The 18,681-nt window shown below is 32.7% G+C and overlaps 1 protein-coding gene across 1 annotated transcript in view; it reads left to right on the top strand.

Annotated features, from left to right (window-relative positions):
* POLK (DNA polymerase kappa) overlaps window positions 1-18,330 on the top strand; it is an 88,238-nt gene extending 69,908 nt beyond the window's left edge. The window contains exons 8-15 of the mRNA XM_051992110.1: window positions 2,301-2,425; window positions 4,403-4,569; window positions 8,239-8,271; window positions 12,911-13,007; window positions 13,821-13,992; window positions 14,748-15,668; window positions 16,456-16,507; window positions 16,708-18,330. Of these exons, the coding sequence (XP_051848070.1) occupies window positions 2,301-2,425; window positions 4,403-4,569; window positions 8,239-8,271; window positions 12,911-13,007; window positions 13,821-13,992; window positions 14,748-15,668; window positions 16,456-16,507; window positions 16,708-16,792 (1,652 nt within the window). The 3' untranslated portion in view covers window positions 16,793-18,330. The remainder of the gene's footprint in view (window positions 1-2,300; window positions 2,426-4,402; window positions 4,570-8,238; window positions 8,272-12,910; window positions 13,008-13,820; window positions 13,993-14,747; window positions 15,669-16,455; window positions 16,508-16,707) is intronic.
* The last annotated feature ends 351 nt before the right edge of the window (window positions 18,331-18,681 follow it).

Raw genomic sequence — 18,681 nt, 5'->3', positions numbered from 1 at the left:
GAAAGTATGTGACTCATTTTAGAAATATTTGCATTACCCAAAAAAATACATTTTGGTTTTTAAAATGATATTCTTTATATACCTGGAAAATTCACCTCACCTAAGTATCTCCTTCCCCAATGGGGTCAAAAAAATGAAAAACTCTTCTGCTTCCATTTTTAACCCTAAAGCTGGTCTTTAAAAGGTCTCTTTCATCTCCAGGCATGAATCCAGATTCTGATTCGAACTTTAAATGAAAACAAATGTTTTTATCTTATTATAGTTTCTGTTATACAACATAATAAGATGCTAGCTCATTTTCAAAACTGTAGCCAGGCTTATGTTTGCATGACAAATATGTGATATTTTATTTAATATCAACATTGTCAGTTATTAATATTAAAATCTTTTTTACAATCATATTTCTAAAATGCTTTAAAAGTATGTGCCTCCCAAAATTCCCTGGGGGTAGCCGAAGAAACTGAAGCTCATAGCTGTGAACACTACCTCATACAGCTAGTCTGGCCCCAAACCCAGACCTCCTTAATCCCAATTTAGTATTCTTTCCACTCTACTGAGTTGCCTCACTGATATACCATTTTTCGTTGTATTTGCTACAAAACATTAAGATAAGGCATTTTATATTATAAAGTGTCTAGACCTTGAAAGTAATATCATACCATAAAAATAATAATAATAAATGCAATTCTTTCATTAGACTGTGAGCTCCTTGAGGCCAGGGACTTTTTTTTTTTTTTGGTATTCCCAGTGCTTGCCATAATGTTTGGTACATAGTAGATACTTTAATAAAGGCTTTTTGACTTACTTTGACTTCTCACATCATATTACATTCTTTAGAGAAGACTATATTGGATTATTGTAGAAAAGGAATTTCACCAAGACACGTGAAACAACCTTAAATGGCTGTTTGAAAACTTTGTTTATATTTGTGTTTTTCTATGGAAAGGCTCTTTTGAAATGGTCTCTTTTGAAAGTACTTGTGAAGGATCTCATTTGCTGATTTTTTGTGTGTGCTCGAGGCTTTCTAGTACCATTTTAAGTCTCCATAGATTAATTAAGTGCCTGCAATACTAGGTACTATGCTATGAGCTGAGTAAACAAAGAAAAACAAAAGAGCAGCCCTATTCTAGATGAGCTCACAGTCTAATGGAGGAGACAGCATGCAAACAAATATGTACATACAAATAAATATAAGATAAATCAGAGAGACGGCCCTAGCATTAAGAGGAAGTAGGGTTGTAGTTGAAACTTGAAGGAAGCCAGAGAAGTTGGAAGATGACAAAGAGAAAAAAAATGTACATTCAGAAAACGGAGTCTTTTGTTCAAGGAACTACAAGGAAACCAGTACACTTTGGTTGCAAATGGTGTACTTTCTTTAAGATATGAGAGTATTTAATTTTTTTCTTATATGGTCTCCTGTTCTGTGAGGTCTTCAGATTTTAGATTAAAAATTTTCCATTTTGAAAAGCAAGAAAAGAACATTATCTCTAAGACATGAAAAAGAAAGGTTTAAGTGTCATCAGGGTATTCTTGATATGATAGCTCTAAACCCTGACACCTTCAGTAGTATCTCAATAATTCATCAGCACATATTAAACTTCTGTGTGCAGATCACTGCCCTAGGGACTTAGAGGAACACAAATTCTAGATTAGAGGTTGTCCTTGGTTTTATGGATTCTAACATAAGGATAAGACACAAACACAAACTGCTGTGATGTACAGTATCACATAACAGGTGCATTTGAATTGCAAAATAATATGATTTGTGTGCTTCTAAGGTTCTATTCCTCTCATTTCCCTCAGAATTAAAGTGGACTTTATGAAGCATTTGATATGACTATCCACAACAGAACTAATCAGATATAACTGCATAAGAGGCATCTTTTTGCTGAATAAGCATTCATTTTAGACCTTTTTCTGGGAGTTTTTGAAGAAGTAGGAGTGGAGCCAGTCAGTTCTATTTCTGTAGAAAGTAGTGAGTAAGCTAAATTTTTTTTTTAAATCTCATAGTAAACAAGATCAGAAGCTGCTAATAGATCTAAAATTACCAACATGGTGGCTTGACTGTTCCCCCATCTCTTAGAGATCAGTTACCAAAGAAATCAATTGAATTCCTTTTCTATACCCAGGCCTAAAACCACAAGAGGTGTGTTAAGAATATTCTCTATACAAGCTCAGGTTTCTTAAACATTTTCTATAATAATTTTATTTTATAAAGATGGATTTTTATTACATATTTTTAGAAAGATGCTCTCAATCTCTTTGATTTTTCTGAATTTTTTTTTTTTTTTTTTTTTTAGGCATTGCTCCAAATACAATGTTAGCAAAAGTATGCAGTGATAAAAATAAACCAAATGGACAATACCAGATTTCTCCTAATAGGCAAGCTGTAATGGACTTCATCAAGGATTTACCCATTAGAAAGGTGAGGTTTCTAATATAAAATGTTCTAAATACACATATACAACATATATCTTCTGTATATTGCTTTAGAGAATAGATAGATAAATAGGTTGAGTATTAAATGTAATTAGTAGTAATTCTCTCTTCACTGAAAATAGGATAGAAGAAAAGGCAGATGGTAGGAAAAAAAGGCTGGGCTTTAAGAACTTTCTGACTGAATAACAATATTAGAAATAAGATTTTTAAAATATCCTCCATTTTATTTTTTTAGTGGTATTACAAAGACTCTGCAGTTATAAAAGCCTATAGGTTAAAAGATTTTGAGACAATATGGATATTAATATAACAAATCCAAATTTATGACCCAGACCCAATTTCTTAAGGTCTAGAGAGCTTTGAGATAGACTATTGTTCCTCAGAGTTTCAAGTTAAATAATAAATAATAATTCTATTTATTGATTTCTTTTCAAATAAGTAAATCTCTACTCCCTACAACTGCTATTTAAAAAAAAAAAAATCCCTAAAGAGATAAAGTACCTTATCTTGGAAGTGAGTCCCTAAGAAAAGGGAAGCACTTCTCTAGCTGAGTTTTTCCTGAGCCTCCAAACATTCTGGGACCAATAGAAAAACAGTATGATGATTAGAAGTATTTGAATCAGGTATTTGTCCCTATTACTTTGGTATAATCTTACCAAGAGGCAAGTGTATGGACAAAATAATTTTTCAAAAGTATATCATAAAGACACTTATCTGTTTCCAGCGAAAGAACTAATAAATAGAAATATACATGGAATAATTTTACATATAAAATCCTATTTGTGTCTAATGGTAGCCATTTCTAGGGCAGGGTGAGTAAGAGGGAAGGGAAAAGGGAAAAAATTAATGTGCAATTATCTTTTTTATTATATGATATCATAGAAATTTTTTTATTCGATAAGTTAAAAATAAAATAAATATTTTAAACCCATCAAACCCCTTATGAGTAATATATCTCCCCAAAAAAGTTGATTTACAATTTTAATCCAATATATTTATTAGAAAACACAAAGTGACATTTTTTCTTTCCTTAAACTGGATTAGCATTATGTGCTGCTATATACTGATTTCTCAGGCATTCCTGAATGTTAATAAAGTACTTTGCAATGCACACAAAAAAGGGACTTTCCAAGTATTAATTACAGTTTTTAATCTACCATATATACTTGAGTATAAGCCGAGTTTTTCTGCCCAATTTTTGGGCAGAAAAATCCCCTCTTTGGCTTATACTCGAGTCACTAGATAAAACATGTGTAAATATCCCTTTGAATGCCCCCCTGATGTGTAGTATACAGCGCAAGTGCCGACTGTGATACTACAGGACCGGCCATTGCTATGGTGATGCGGCTATTTCTGTAGTATCACAGTCGGTAACCAGACTGTATACTAATGCTGGCAACTGCTCTACATACGTATACCGGCACCCACTCTCCTCCTCTGTGGGCACCGGTGCGTTACCTAAACCTACTGATATAATAAGTTTTCCCAGATTTTTGGGTTAAAATTAGGGGCCTCGGCTTATATTCGGATCGGCTTATACTCGAGTATATACGATAACTAAATTTGGATGGCTATTAGATATGGACAGCGGCAAAGTATGAACCTGACTATGGCATAATGGAAAGGGTACTGAATTTTGAATTGGAGTAGTGAGTTCAAATCCTGGCTCCTGGACTATTTTCTGCTCTAGCTCTATGACTTACGGTAGACATTTAGCCTATCTCGGATTCAATTTGTCTGAAATTGGAAAAGAGATAAAGAAGAGGTTCAGATAAACTAAATGATCTCCTCTTTCTCAGCCCTGTGATGATCATAGGGGATTATGAGTTCAGTCTCATTACTTTATAGTCATATCTCAAGGGAATTTACCTCAAATCTTACTCTGTTTTGAAAACTGGTTTCAATGTTAATTGTTTAAGATATTTTCTCTCTACTGTTAGTGATAATATTAATTCTCTTTTAGGTTCCAGGAATAGGGAAAGTAACTGAGAAAATGTTAAAAGCACTTGGAATTGTCACCTGCTCAGACCTTTACCAGAAGAGGGCCCTACTTTCTCTTCTTTTTTCTGAAACATCTTGGCATAGCTTCCTTCATATTTCCCTTGGTCTAGGTTCAACACAAATGGAAAGGTATGCCATACTTCTGCTCTATATCTCTCTATGTGATAAATGGCAATATCAACAAGTGTGGTATTAGTTATAAAGTTTGTATTTGAAAAAATACCATCAGTCTAGTTTAGCTGGAAAGGAAAGAAGGTAACCTTAATTTAAAAACATATTTATATAATTGGAATTCCTATATCACAGGAATGCAAATAGAAATATACTCTTATCAGGAAGGTTGAAAAATACAAAAGTGATAAAATTCCTTCCTTCTACCTTTCTTAAATTTCCACTCTTCCTTGGGAAAATGGTTTATTTATTGAAATTTGGGCACATTTCCATTTTGGAAAAAATGTCAGCTATTATTTAACTAGGCAGAGATTTGACTATGAGCACAGGTTCATAGAATTGTTATAATTTAGTCTGTGAATTTTTAAAGTCTTAAAAGCTTCATTTGCATTTTAAAAACAACAGTTGGTTATTGAGCATTTAGGAATTACGTTACACAAGAAAAAAGAAAAGATATTTCTTGGCAATGGGAAGACTTGTATGAACTGCTGCTAAGCAAAGTTAGACAAAATTAAGAAACCAAATATACAAGAATGACAGTGATATAAATTAAAATCACACTAAAAGACAAAATTCTTAATTATTTGTAAAGATAATCTTAGTCATATAAACTGATGAAACCATATCTTCCTCATCTCAGATCAGAGAGATGTGAATGGATGTAAAATGTGGTTAGCTAGTTGCTGTGTTTGTGAATTGAGCTCAAATGACTTTTTTTCTCATAAAAAGCATCGCCCAGTGGGAGGGGAATATAATCATTATGTAAAAACAAAAGCTAACAGTAAAACTTTAAAAATTATTAAAGAGAAATTTCTTGGCTGGTAATTATGCCTTTGGGATTTTCCTTCTAATTGACTTAGAAAGATCCACAAATCCTAGAAATCAAATTTGATTCTTCTTTCTCAACCATCTTCCAAATCTTGATATTTCTAAATGTCTTTCATCATGTATCCTTGTCTCCATGTCTACTGTTTCTATCCTAATTCAGGTCTTATTTATCTCTTTCCCAATCTTTTTTAATAGATTCCTCACTGACCCTGCTGCTCTTATTTCCTCTTACATATTGTTATGTTATCAATAATGTAATTAATATTATTTATATATACATATATAAAGATACATTACTCTGTTCTGAAGGACAAAGAGCATACACGTTATAACTTTTTATCAAAAACAGTTTTTCTAAACATTTTAAGCTCCCTCATCTGAAATTCAGGGGCTTCCACAACATGGTTTTATCTTACCTCTGGTTTTTTCTTGCATTTGTCATTCACCATTATATTCCTGTAATGGACCAGAACTCTGTACTTGAAACAAGGATTCTTACAAGGTGCTAACTCAGTGGAATTGATAAGACAATGGTTATCTAGTTTAGCATGGTGATTAATAGTTCTCTAGTTCAGTACATGTACTTGGTACTTAATATACCCGTGTTTCTCCAATAATAAGACACTGTCTTATTATTTTTTTTTGGACAGAAAAACACCAGAGGGCTTATTTTCAGGGGAGAGCTTATTTTAATGAACATTGATAGCAATTTTAATAAACAGGTAAATGTGAACAAAAAAAAGTACCTTTATTCAATAATGATCATGTCATCTTCTTCAACAACATTGTCATAAGTGTCCATACCCTGAATTCCGTCCTGGGTGTCTTGAGCCTCTATTTCCTTCAGAAGAAGTGGACCCAATCTGTCATGTCCAGCAATATAGCTCTCTTTAAATGAACATGTCTTGTCCAGGTAACCTGCTCGTAGTGCCTTGGCGACACAGCTGTCAGTAATTTTATCCCATGACTTCTTCACCCAAGTCACGACTTCTTACAGACAGGGCTTCACAAAGTTTCCACGCTGATTTCTTTCCATTCTATTTTCAGTGTAGTCATTGATTTCCATGCGCAAATGGTCCTTGAATGGCTTATTTATTGCAATATCAAGGATCTGGAGATAGGCAGTCATTCCTGCAGGAATCATTACTTGATCTATTCTTCTCTCTGCAAGGAAGTTCTTCATTTCTTTAGCGTGGTGAGTGCTGGCTGAATTCTTCTTTTATCCTCCATCATGCCCCCTCACTCCCACTTACATACCGGGTTTTTATGTTGTCCTGCCTCAGCTCTCCTTCGCGGCACTGTTCTCAGTAGCGCCAGCAAGCAAATCACTGGGGAAGAACAGGATGACGCGCTCACTGCTGCAGCTCTGATTGGATGCAGCTTGGAGCGCGGTATGCGTTTCACCCGGGAGGGGGGAACGGTGCATACAGAGGGAATCATAATGTAGCATGTAATGCAGGGGATCACCTTCACTACAGTAGCAATCTCAATAGGGCTTATTTTCGAGGGAGGGCTTATTTTAGAGGAATCTTACACAGTAAGGGGAGGTCTTATTTTCGGGATAGGTCTTATTATCGGGGAAACACGGTAGTTCTATAAGATTGACACCTATTCTACAAGCTTCACACCTATGATAATGTAATTATAATAGAGCATATAAGCTGTGCAAACTCAGCCAGACAGATTTATTCCTCTCCTTCCCTACACTTCTCCTCCCCACCCCCTCCTCACCCTTTGTAGAGGCTGGAGGTTGGAGCACAAGCCCTCAGACTGAGATAGTTGACTACTGTTGTGATAGTCCTCCTGCTTACCCCACAGAAATCAAGACACATTTAGGAGGACCTCAAGAAAGCTAGCTCAGGCCCCAGGCAAGGAAACAAGACTTTGAAGGAGATAATAAATAATTTGTATTTGGGTGATTACTTTGCTGAAACAAAGGCTGGTCTAGAGACCTCCAGAAAACCGAACAGAACCTTACATATTCCCTGCTCTGTCTTGAAGCTACATGATTTGCTGTTCCTCTAGAATGCCTTAAAGGTTTTTCTGCTGCTGTGATTTTGCTGAGGATGTTCCATATCTCTATTCTAAAATGCCTTTCCCTCCCACAGTTTTTACCCTGAAGCTCAAATGTCATTTCTTCCATAAAGCTTTTCCTGTTTAATCTCAAACTACTAACAGAAGTAATCTCTCTATCTTCTTGATCCCTATAATTCTTTGTATTTCTGTTCTGGTACTTCGATTTTATTTATTTTTTTATTATAGCTTTTGTGCATTTTTGTTAACCTTTCATTTTCTTCCCCATTTTACAACTAAGGAAACAGATTTAGAGAGGTTAAAATTACTTGTTCATAGTCACACAAAAAAATAAGTTTAGTAGACAGGATTTGAATCAAATTTTCTCCTCACTTTTTGTGATCCACAAAAGATATGTTAGTATTTCTGCTTTTCTGCATTTATTTTTGAGGTTTAATATATGGATAATTTTTGTAAAGGTTCCACACGTAGCTGAGATTATTCCTTGTTATTTCCATGTAGAAGTCTATCATCTTAATTTTTCTAAAATTCTGTTCGGATTCTTAATTTCTTTCTCTTTTATTATGTTGTTGTTGTTGTTAGATTTGCATGTTCAATACACTTTTGGTCTATCATACTGCCATATTACATGTTCTTAATTTCTAAATTTAACAATTTTTTTCAGATCTCTAAAAGATGCCTGGTTTTCATTTAAATTTTCTAATTGTTTTTAAAAAGTAAATTACTCTGAAAAACTAAAGACTTTTTTTTTGTTATTTTTTAAAGGGATGGAGAGAGGAAGAGTATGAGCATTGAAAGGTACTGTGTGATCATTTGCTATTATTAATTTTACAGAATTTTTTGTTCCACATAAATTCAGTATATATTAAAATGAATTTGAGTAAGATATTCTGTGGCACAAAATTTATTTAAAGCCTTGGAAGTTTTCAGCAGTTTATCACATTGCTTTGGTACAATTTATAGCTTGGGCTCAAAAGTACTATTTTTAGTATGATACTTTAGTGTATTGCTAGTATAGATACTGCCCTCTACTCTCACAAATTATACCTACTCCTCCTGAAATTTCTTGTCTGTGCCTTTTTATAAATTCTGCAGTGGAAATCTAACCAATCTGGGTCTTTTGATATTTTGTTCATACTAATAACACTCAACTGTCCCTCTGCCATCTTTCACTATTCATTTTTTTTCTTTGTTTTAAATCAGATATTCCAATAAATGGCTCATTGATTTTTTTTTTTTAACTCTTGTTTTTGTATTTAGTATTAGTATTTGTATTTATTCAATAGTTTGGAGTTTTTAAAATTATGTTAATCTCTCCTTTGATTTTCAGAATTTCTACTTTGATTAATTAATAATAAGTTATTATTTAAAAATAAATAAATTAATTATTTCTAATTGCATTCCCAATTAATTGATCCAATTCATTCTGTTTTTTTTGTTAATGAAAAGTCTTTGGAGCTACAAAATTTTCCCCAAAAACTGCCTTGACTATATCCAAAAATTTGGGTATGTTATCTCATTGTAGTTATTGTTTTCAATGAAGTTATTTATAGTTTCTATGATTTCTTTTGTCAATCTACCAATTCTTTAATTACTTAATCTCCAGTTCATTTTTAATTCTTTATTCAGCATCTTTACCAGATATGATTTTTATTTTCATTGTGATCCACAAAAGCTATCTTTAATATTTCTGCCTTTCTACATTTCTTTATGAGGTTTAATATATGGATAATTTTTGTAAAAGTTCCACACATGGCTGAGAAATAAATTTACTTTCTACATGTAGAGGTCTGTCATCTTAGTTTTTCTAAAATTCTATTCAGGTTATTAATTAGGTTCTCTTTTATTGTTGTTGTTAGATTTGTCTAAAACTGAAAGGAATACATTGAATTCTCCCACTATTATAATTTTACTCTTCCTGATGCTTGTATAATTTTTCCTTTAAATATTAAGTATTTGCTATAACATTGAATATGAATATGTTAAGCAGTAGTACTAATTCACTGTCTTTGATACCTTTCAACATAGTATGTAGTTTCCTTTTTTTTCTCTTCAGTCAATTCTATTTTTGTTGCTGTCTTGTCTGAGATCATAATTGCTAATTCTAGTTTGTTTTTTAAGTTCAGCTAAAAAAAATAGATATTTCTCAAGCTTTTTAATTGAACTTTGTATGAATCTTTATATTTCAGATGTTTTTTATAAATAAACATATTATCATGCTGCTTTCTAATCTTTTATGCTCTTCTTTGTTTTATGGGTGTACTTTATCCCATTCATATTCACAGTTATGATTGTTGTTTTCTCCCATCATATTTTCTACTCTTTGTTCCCTTCTTATTCTTTACAAATAATAAGAGGTCTATACTCAACATCAGTGCTTTATACTTGATGCAAATCTGTTTCCATTGCCCTACCTCTCTTCCCTTTCCCTACCCTAAGCCCTAATTGTGAGTTTCTTTCCTTTTAAACACTTCTTCATGATTTATCCTTTGTGGTTAAAGGGTTTTTGCTTATAACTTACTCCTCTCTAAATCTACTCTTTCTTTTTTATGCTTTTCCTTCCTTCCTTTCTGTTCTCCTCTGTTTCTCTGCTGAACTGAAATTATTTCTATCCCCAAAATCTTGGTGTGTATGTGTGGGTATGGATGGGTTCTACTCTCCTTTGACTGGTTTAGACGAAAGTGAAGTTCAAGTGATATGTACTCTCCTCACTCCTTCCTCCTTTGTTTTTAATCCTCTTCTTGTACACACAGATTCTCAGACAATAAGTTTTCCCATCCTTTCTGCCTTTTGTTTTCCTAGTATAGTGGTTCCTCCCATTTCCCTTTCTTCTTTGAAGATAATTAAAAAATAACAAAAATAATTCTATCCATCTTGTATTTAATTCTCTTTGTAATCTTTGATGTGACAGATAAGTGGCATTGAATTCAAATTCAGCCTCAGACAATTAACAGTTTTGTCACTGGGTAAATCACTTAATTAACTTGATTTCTTCATCTTGAGCTGGAGAAGAAAATGGTGTCTTTACCAAGAAAAGCCCAAATCTGATCATGAAAAATCAGACAAGATTAAAATGACTGAACAACAATAATGATCTCTAATAGGATTAGGGTTTCAAGAGGATACTTGTATCAGCATCCCCCTAATAGAATGTAAATATTTCATTCTTGAACTATACTGCTGCTAACTTCTTGGTTCCCTTTTTCCTCGTTCTTTTGGAATTTTCCCCTCTTTGCAATATTTTGAAATTTTATTCTTGCATGTCTCTAATATTCTAGCACTTACGACACAAATTTCTTTCTTCTTCCTGAGTTTATATTCTTAAGAGCTATTTCTCTTTCCCTACATAATATAACTGGTATTCAGGTTATCAATAGCCAAAGGTAGTACTTCTGTTATCAGCATTGATATCTATGGAAACTGCATAGATCAGTCATGATCTCCACAAAAGATTGAAGTTATAGAGTTATGTACAGATTGAGAAAGATAGGGTTTTTTTGCTGTGCAAACTTTATTTTATTGTTCATTTGATGTAACAGCTGTAAGGCTCAGGAGTATTATCCTAAGAAAACTCAGGCTAACATACTTTAACTATATGGAGCCTTAAATTCTCAGTAGTTCTTCCCTTCCAGAATAGCCCACTATTCATATCTTCACTTTACATCACCCATTATTCAGCCCAAGTTCCAAGGCTATTCTCCTAATAGTTGTTTATAGTTTCATCCTCCTTTGTATGTTTGTATGCTGATCTGTGACAATCCATTTTTGGCAATTTGGGACAGTTGTTATGGGAGATGAATGAGTCTGGGCAAGTACAGTAGATTCAGGTCCCTTAAGGACTCAATCTTGGCAATCCTGATAAAATTAACTGGCTAGAGTCCTGGGACTGACTTGCCTGGAACTCCAAAACCCAGGTCCTCATTAATAGTATATTTATCTTTCATTATCCTTCCATATGAACTTGGTTATTCCACATAGTAGAAATCTATACTAACTTTGTTGTCATCTTATCTAAACCTATCCCAGCAAAAACTAAAGACAATTTTGTCTTATTTTACATCTAATTCATAATTCTCCTTCACTTTTCACTTCAAATTATCTTAGAGTGATATAATTTAACTGAGACTCACACGGAATTGTCTACAGGGTTACTTAATCTCAATTGTTTCCCCAGTATTAGAGGTAGGGCTGTTGGCAGTCTTCCATTATATTTCTTAATATTTTACAAATGAACTTGTCATGGTGTTTCTCTGCCTGCCAAGAAAAATCAAATATTTACAGTTTAGGACCATTTCTGGACACTCTTAGAGTTGTCTTTGTGATACCTGGAATTATATCACTTCAACTTTTCTCAATAAATAGTGATTCTCAATGTTGGTACTTTTGTCCATGTCTCATTTTTTAAAGTTTAAGCTAATGTAATGGAACTGCTGTAATCACAGAGATCAACATATCTGGACTTTTTCTTCTCATTTAGTATTGATTTTGAGCTTTACACTAGTCAGTCATTTGTGATTATCATGTGATTTGACACTGGCAGCTGACTCTGAATTGATTGTCGTGTCATTGTCTATAAGATATAATCAATTTCCTTTTTGTTATGTTGTTTAGTGTGTTTGCCTTTTAGGCTCTAAACTTACAATTTAAGTTACTTAGAATGTTGAATTAGAATTCAGCTTTTGTGTAAAGGGAATATGTTATTGAGAATGAGCTAACCAGCCATGAATGTTCCCAGGCAATAACTTAACATTAATAATTCAGAAAAATCCATATCAATGCACCAAAATGATATTTTTCTAGTCCTGTGACATGAAGGAAGCAAATATCAACTTTAGTAAGAGTCAGGTATTAGTAGTAATTATGTAATTACTAGTTTCTTAGATCCTGTGATATTTGTTTATCCAAACAATCATTCTATTGATCATCCTTTCCTCTTTAAGCTACTGCTCTGATATTATAGAAGTAGGTATGCATTGTGGGCCTGAGTATTCATGTGACATAATCATTGTTTATTAGTGAACCTGTTTTTGTAATACTGCCCAAGGAACAAGGTCATTAATATATGCCTCTTAGCAAATTTAGTTAACATTAAAAAGTAATATGCATATAGTGCTTTTTTTTTTTTGCAGTTTACAAGCATTTTTCCTTTCTTTTCTCTACTAAAAAAAAAAAAAAGAAAAGAAAAGAAAAACAAAACCTTTTCAACAAATATGCATAATAAAGCGAAGCAAATTTTCAGGTTAGCCTTGTCCAAAAATAGTTAATATCTCTTTGGCTTTTAGTTGTCTAGATTATACAGTATGGATGCAAGGTATTTTTATTTAACTAGATTTTATTTTGATGAATAATATACAATATTGCACATGAAACATAACTTTCTATCTATTATCATCCTTTAGCTATTCCTAAATTGGATATAACTTTGTCTTTCATTTAGAACATTCAATGAGATAAATAAAGCAGAGGAACTGTATAACTTGTGTCAAGAACTTTGTAATGAACTTGCTCAGGATCTACAGAGAGAAGGACTTAAGGTATTTCATTTTATTTTGTTATTCTTATCTAAAAACTAAATTCTAACCTATAATAAAGATTGGATGAGGACACCAATAAAAAAGGAATACCAGTCAGGAAAGTCCTAAAAAAAACTCGTCTACTTAATACTGTTTGTTTCCAGCTCAACTATGGAAATAAAAGTTTAGATCAGAAAGATTCAGAAGGAATCTAGTTTGAGTTTGGATTAGAGATTGGTAGGATCCATGAGGAGTGAGATTGAGGACTTCAATTTAACTAGAAAGGTCTGCCTAAGAATAAACCTGTTTTCTGAGGATTAGACCTTAATATCATATTAACAAGAATTAATCAAGATAAAAATTAACACAGACGATTTTCTTTATCATGCAAATATTCTATGGAATTGGGATTTAAGGTAAGGCAGTATTAGCTACACTGAATAGAAAGATCCATCTCTGATCCTTCAACAGGACCCCGAGAAGCCACTCAGTAAGAAGATCCCTCTTGGTGGATTTCTGCCAGAATTATTTCTGTCTTACCCTGCTTATTTGTCCCCCCCCTTCAAACAAAATACTGGTTAACAGGGAGAGAGGAACAATGAATTTTTATTAAAAGCTTCAATTAAAAATAAAAATTGAAAATATGTCCTAAATAAAGGATGCACGCCAAAATGAGACTCTTTGAAAGGAAACATAAAGACAGAGAGATAGAAAGATATATTATCTATGTATGTTAAAAGTAATACCACTTAAGGATCATACTTCAGTTTGTTACAACCTACTTAAGTGAATCCAGATTAGAATATATATGTGCATGTTTGGTTTGTTTTACAGGGCAAAACAGTTACAATTAAGCTGAAGAATGTGAATTTTGAAGTAAAAACTCGAGCATCTACTGTAGCAGCTGTTGTTTCTACTGCAGAAGAAATATTTGCTATTGCTAAGGAACTACTAAAAGTAGAAATTGATGCTGATTATCCACAGCCCTTACGACTACGACTTATGGGTATTACGTTACTAGATTTTTCATTTTTTTCTTACTTTGCTAACATTATTAAGCAAGAAATCATGTTACCAAATGACATAATATTTGTAAAATACTTCATACTGTCCTTAGTAAATATTTCTTCTCTTATTCCTTTTGACAAAGTAATGAATTTAAGAGTGTTTTAGCCTCCATATTTTGGGGGGTTTTTCTGTAACCTGTTTAAATTGTTTTTAACATTCTGCTGCCTATTATTTTAGTTGCAAAGCATAATGTTCAATTGCAGTTGGCCATTATGCTTTCTTCTTTGCCATAAACTACACTCAAAAATTCAGCCTACTATTGTACAATAACAAACTCTTCCTAAATGAAACTAGATAGAGTGTGTGCATAAACTTACATATATTACTAATACTATAAAAAAAATCAGAGTACATGTCCTCTTTACAATGTGTCATAATAATTATTAATATTTAAAGGTAGCACATATTTAAACAGGATCAAATAAAATATGATAATTTGAAAAGCTAAAAAAGTCTGTACATTCATACCCAGTCCAGGGAAGATATTATTTCATAGTACTTTATTATAAAATACAGTAAGTTCCCAGTTAAGAAGAATATTCATGAAAGAATATCTTTTGAATTAATAATAGTCAATTTTGTTCTGTTATTGTTGTATGTCAAGAAATATTATACCAAAAAAGGTTTTATATGTCTCATTGGATTTGGTACTTTGAAGTTGAAATTATTTTTATGGCTGTTGGTTATATTCAGGCGTACGGATATCAGGCTTTTCCAGTGAAGAAGACAAGAAGCACCGACAGAAAAGCATCATTAGCTTCTTAAAAGTTGGAAGCCATACCATAGATCCAGTTGGGTCTGTGCTGGAGAAAAATAACCAAGATCAAGTTATGGAACCTCCAGAAATATCTCACAAGCAGAGTTTCTTCACTAAAAAGCGGTCAGAAATGAGTTGGAACCATCAAGATGCCTTTAAATTTGAACCTGAAACTATCCAAGGCTTCCAAGTTTCACAGCCATCTAGTCTTTCAAAGGAAAAAATGAAAGAGAATTTAGAAGCATCAGAAAATTTAGATGACTATCAGATCTTTACCTGTCCTATTTGTTTTAAGGAACAAGGAAGAATGTGTTTGGAAACATTTAACAGGCATGTGGATGAATGTCTCAGTAGGACACTGATAGACTGTGACTCCAAAATGGTGGCTGTCCCACAATCATCGTCTTTTTGTTCAGAAGTAAATCCAGATTTAAAACCCCATAATATTATAGAAAGCCCGTTAGTAGATTTTGTGCCTTCAGTAAGTATAGATGTGCTTCCTCAACGAAAAAGTACAGAGGTTTTAAACACAGGAACAGAGGATGAGCACAGTCAAAATCAGTATTCTAGTCTCTGGAGCAAGTCTTCTCTTGTTGAATATTTTTATCAGAATTCTCCCCATGAAAATGAAGGATATCATGCTAAGCCTTCAGCTGGGCAAACAACCCTCCAGACCTGCTTGCTAAGAGACAAAACTTTAGTGTGTCCTGTTTGTAATTTAGAGCAAAAGACTTCTGATCTGATGCTCTTCAATAGTCATGTAGATATTTGCTTAAATAAAGGTCTTATCCAGGAATTAAGGAAGGACAAAGCTAGTATGGTCGTGAATTGTCCAACAGAAAATTCTAAAAGTAATGGTAAGTTTGCTTTTTAAATAATTTGTTTTTCTAAATGTTTGTATCCTTATTAATGGATTGAGGCCATTCAGTGAGAAGTTCATCCAATAATAAAGGGATAGTTTATATTTGCATTTGAGAAAATATAATTGTGTTACTGAGTTTAAATGAGTCTGACACTGTTATTGTTTGAACTTTGGAAAAAGAACTTGAAATATGCTTACTGAAGACCAGAAAGAACTGAAAGCCCAGGGATTTAAGAAACTGTTGAGTCTACCTCAAGGAGCAATACCTTCAAAGTATATTTACAAAGGCAGCAGGACAAATTGCTTATAATTGCAGTCAGGAAGCCTTTCACTGGCTTTTTGGATACTATCATCTACTTCAAAGTCTCTCTTTTTTCCCCCTATACTTATATATAATTGCAGGATACAATACAATGTGCAATATTTGATTTAATACAGAAAGTCATTTCTGCATCAATTGTGCTAAACTAAAGGAGAAAGAAAAGGATAGCTTATGTGGGACACAGAAGCAATGGCTGGCCAAATCCTCTTATAAAAGAGGATTAAGTAAACTACTAAATCAGCCAGTAGTAGAATTATAAAGAAACTGGAATAGGACTAAATTTTCTTTAGTAATTGCTGTTAAAAACATAGGAAACATACTAGAAGTTTTTATCTTCTTTAGTAATCTATTCACGGATGTTTTTGTTTTTCTAACAAACAAGGATTTTGTTAGACTGCTTTTTATGATATTTAAATTGATCATTTTATAACTTCTTAATTTGTTTTTATTGTTTCTATAGGGAGCTCTAGCAAAATACAGAAGAGCGTGAATATCATAGCAAAACCCAAAAGGTATGATTAATTCAGTCATTAACAAAGATAGCCAAAAACTGTCCTTAACACTGCTTTATAAAAATGTGATTGGCTTTTTTTTTTTTTTTGGGGGGGGGTAAAGAAATAAACATAGTAAAAACAAAATTTAATTTTCTAGAAAGCTTGGAGGGGGAAAAAATGTGTCCTTTTAACTAGGTTTATGTTCTTTTTTATTCCAGGCCAGGATTGATGACCCAGAATTCTACATCAAAGAAAACCAAACCAAATAATTTCAAATATACAATTGATAGCTTTTTTAAATGAACAGTAAGAATTTTATTTTAGAAGAGGTCATTTATAAACTATGAATATTTTAAATTCTTATTTTAAAATTACAGCTTGATTCAATGAATATAAATTACTTAATGCTAGAATCTTGTGGTGCTGCTGTCAATAATGTTAAAGTTGTGGATTTGTTTTGGCAGGAGCTAATAAGACGTGTTTATTTGTTTAGAGAACATAAAGTCACATTAATTGGGTTTATGGACCCATTAAGACAAAAAAGTTGTTTTTGTTTGTTTGCTCATTTTATTTATTAGCTGGAAAATATTTTTCATCCTTGAAAATAATGAGGATATTGTCAAATGAAGACATTTGACAATGATCCATATCTCCTATAAGCACTTAATTCACTTTTAAAGTATTTAATCATAAGATTGGAAATAATTGTAGTACTTTACTTATATAGCAAGTCAGAAAAACAGTATCTTATTTTGTCACATTTGACCTTTTTTTTTTTTTTTTAATTCACTTGAAAAAAAATTTTTAAGACTGGATTTTTTCCCTCTTGTTTTAGCTAGAAGAGCAGAGGCTAATGCACAGGCCCAATCCCACTACTGATTGGCATAGGAACTTTGACCTGCTCTGTTTCTGACATGGTCCTATTTGACTCTTCTTAAGTCAATCTGGTCTTATGTCTCTCTGGCTCCTCCTCAATTTCCTGTCTCCCGCCTATCCCAGCAGCCCTGATATTAATCTCAGACTCATTATGGGTACTTGATTGGTTTAGCCTGTTGCAGCTTACAATTCCAAAGCTGAAGAGATCTACCAGGATCAACATCCCCAGTGGCTAGGATTATATGCATGCATACCTGATTACTTTTTATGAGAAATACTTAAGGTACTGTACATTTGTAAAGATTATGAAATGTATTAAAGTTTTGAATTATGTAAAGCTCTAATTAAAAATAGAGTAATCAATATTTATAAATAATTTAAGTAAAAATAATAAATTAATAACTAATTAAGGTTACCTTATTGGTTTTTTTGTTTTGTTTTTTTTTTCCTGAGGCAATAGAGGGTAAGTGACTTGCCCAGGATCACACAGCCAGGAAGTGTTAAGTATCTGAAATCAGATTTGAACTCAGGTCCTCCTGACTTTAGGGCTGGTGCTGTATCTACTGTGCCACCTAGTTGCCCCTACCTTATTGTTTAAAGAAGAAAAAAGTAATTGTTTTTCTTTTTTACTAGTAAAAAATTCTATTTTTGTTAGGATTTATCAGACTAAAAAGTTTTTACTTTTTCCTGCTTTGGATAATTTTTTCCCATGTTTTACCTGTATATGTTTGAATTAAATATATAAGAAAGCAAAGTTTTGGAGACAACATATTGGGATCTTAAACATAGCCTTTGAATAAAAGCAATAAAATTTGACCTCAGTATAAATTGAAATTTGCAGTTTTAGGCTAAACATTTATTAACATTTGTTTGGGTCATCTTAATTTGTTGATTTTGAAAATACACTACAATTAACAAAACAAAATGATTTATATCAGCCTCAATAAAACATTTTATTCACTGTTGTTTTGCTGTCATGCTCTTTTTGATGATGTTTTGTTATCTCTTCCTCAGTGATAACAAAAAAACCTTCTCTTGAAATGTAGGGTAGTTTCAATATTACTCAAGATCAATAACATCATGGTGTTGTGGCTAGAGAGCCAGCCTCAATGCCCGCCAGATCTGAATTCACATCCCCACTCTATCGTATAGTGATTTTTATGACCCTGAAAAAAGCTACTTCAGAATTTTCCTCACCTAGAAAATACCTTTATCAGTGAAATTGCAGGTCTGGTCTCTGTCCCTATCATCGACAGATTCTAGGATCTCAGAATTATTACTAGAATACTAGAATATAATAAGTGGTATTATAAAAT

The sequence above is a fragment of the Antechinus flavipes genome, chromosome 1 (genome assembly GCF_016432865.1).
Source record: "Antechinus flavipes isolate AdamAnt ecotype Samford, QLD, Australia chromosome 1, AdamAnt_v2, whole genome shotgun sequence".
Classification (NCBI taxonomy): domain Eukaryota; kingdom Metazoa; phylum Chordata; class Mammalia; order Dasyuromorphia; family Dasyuridae; genus Antechinus; species Antechinus flavipes.
Note: the sequence above shows the minus strand (reverse complement) of the source record. Positions and strands in the feature narration are given on the sequence as shown.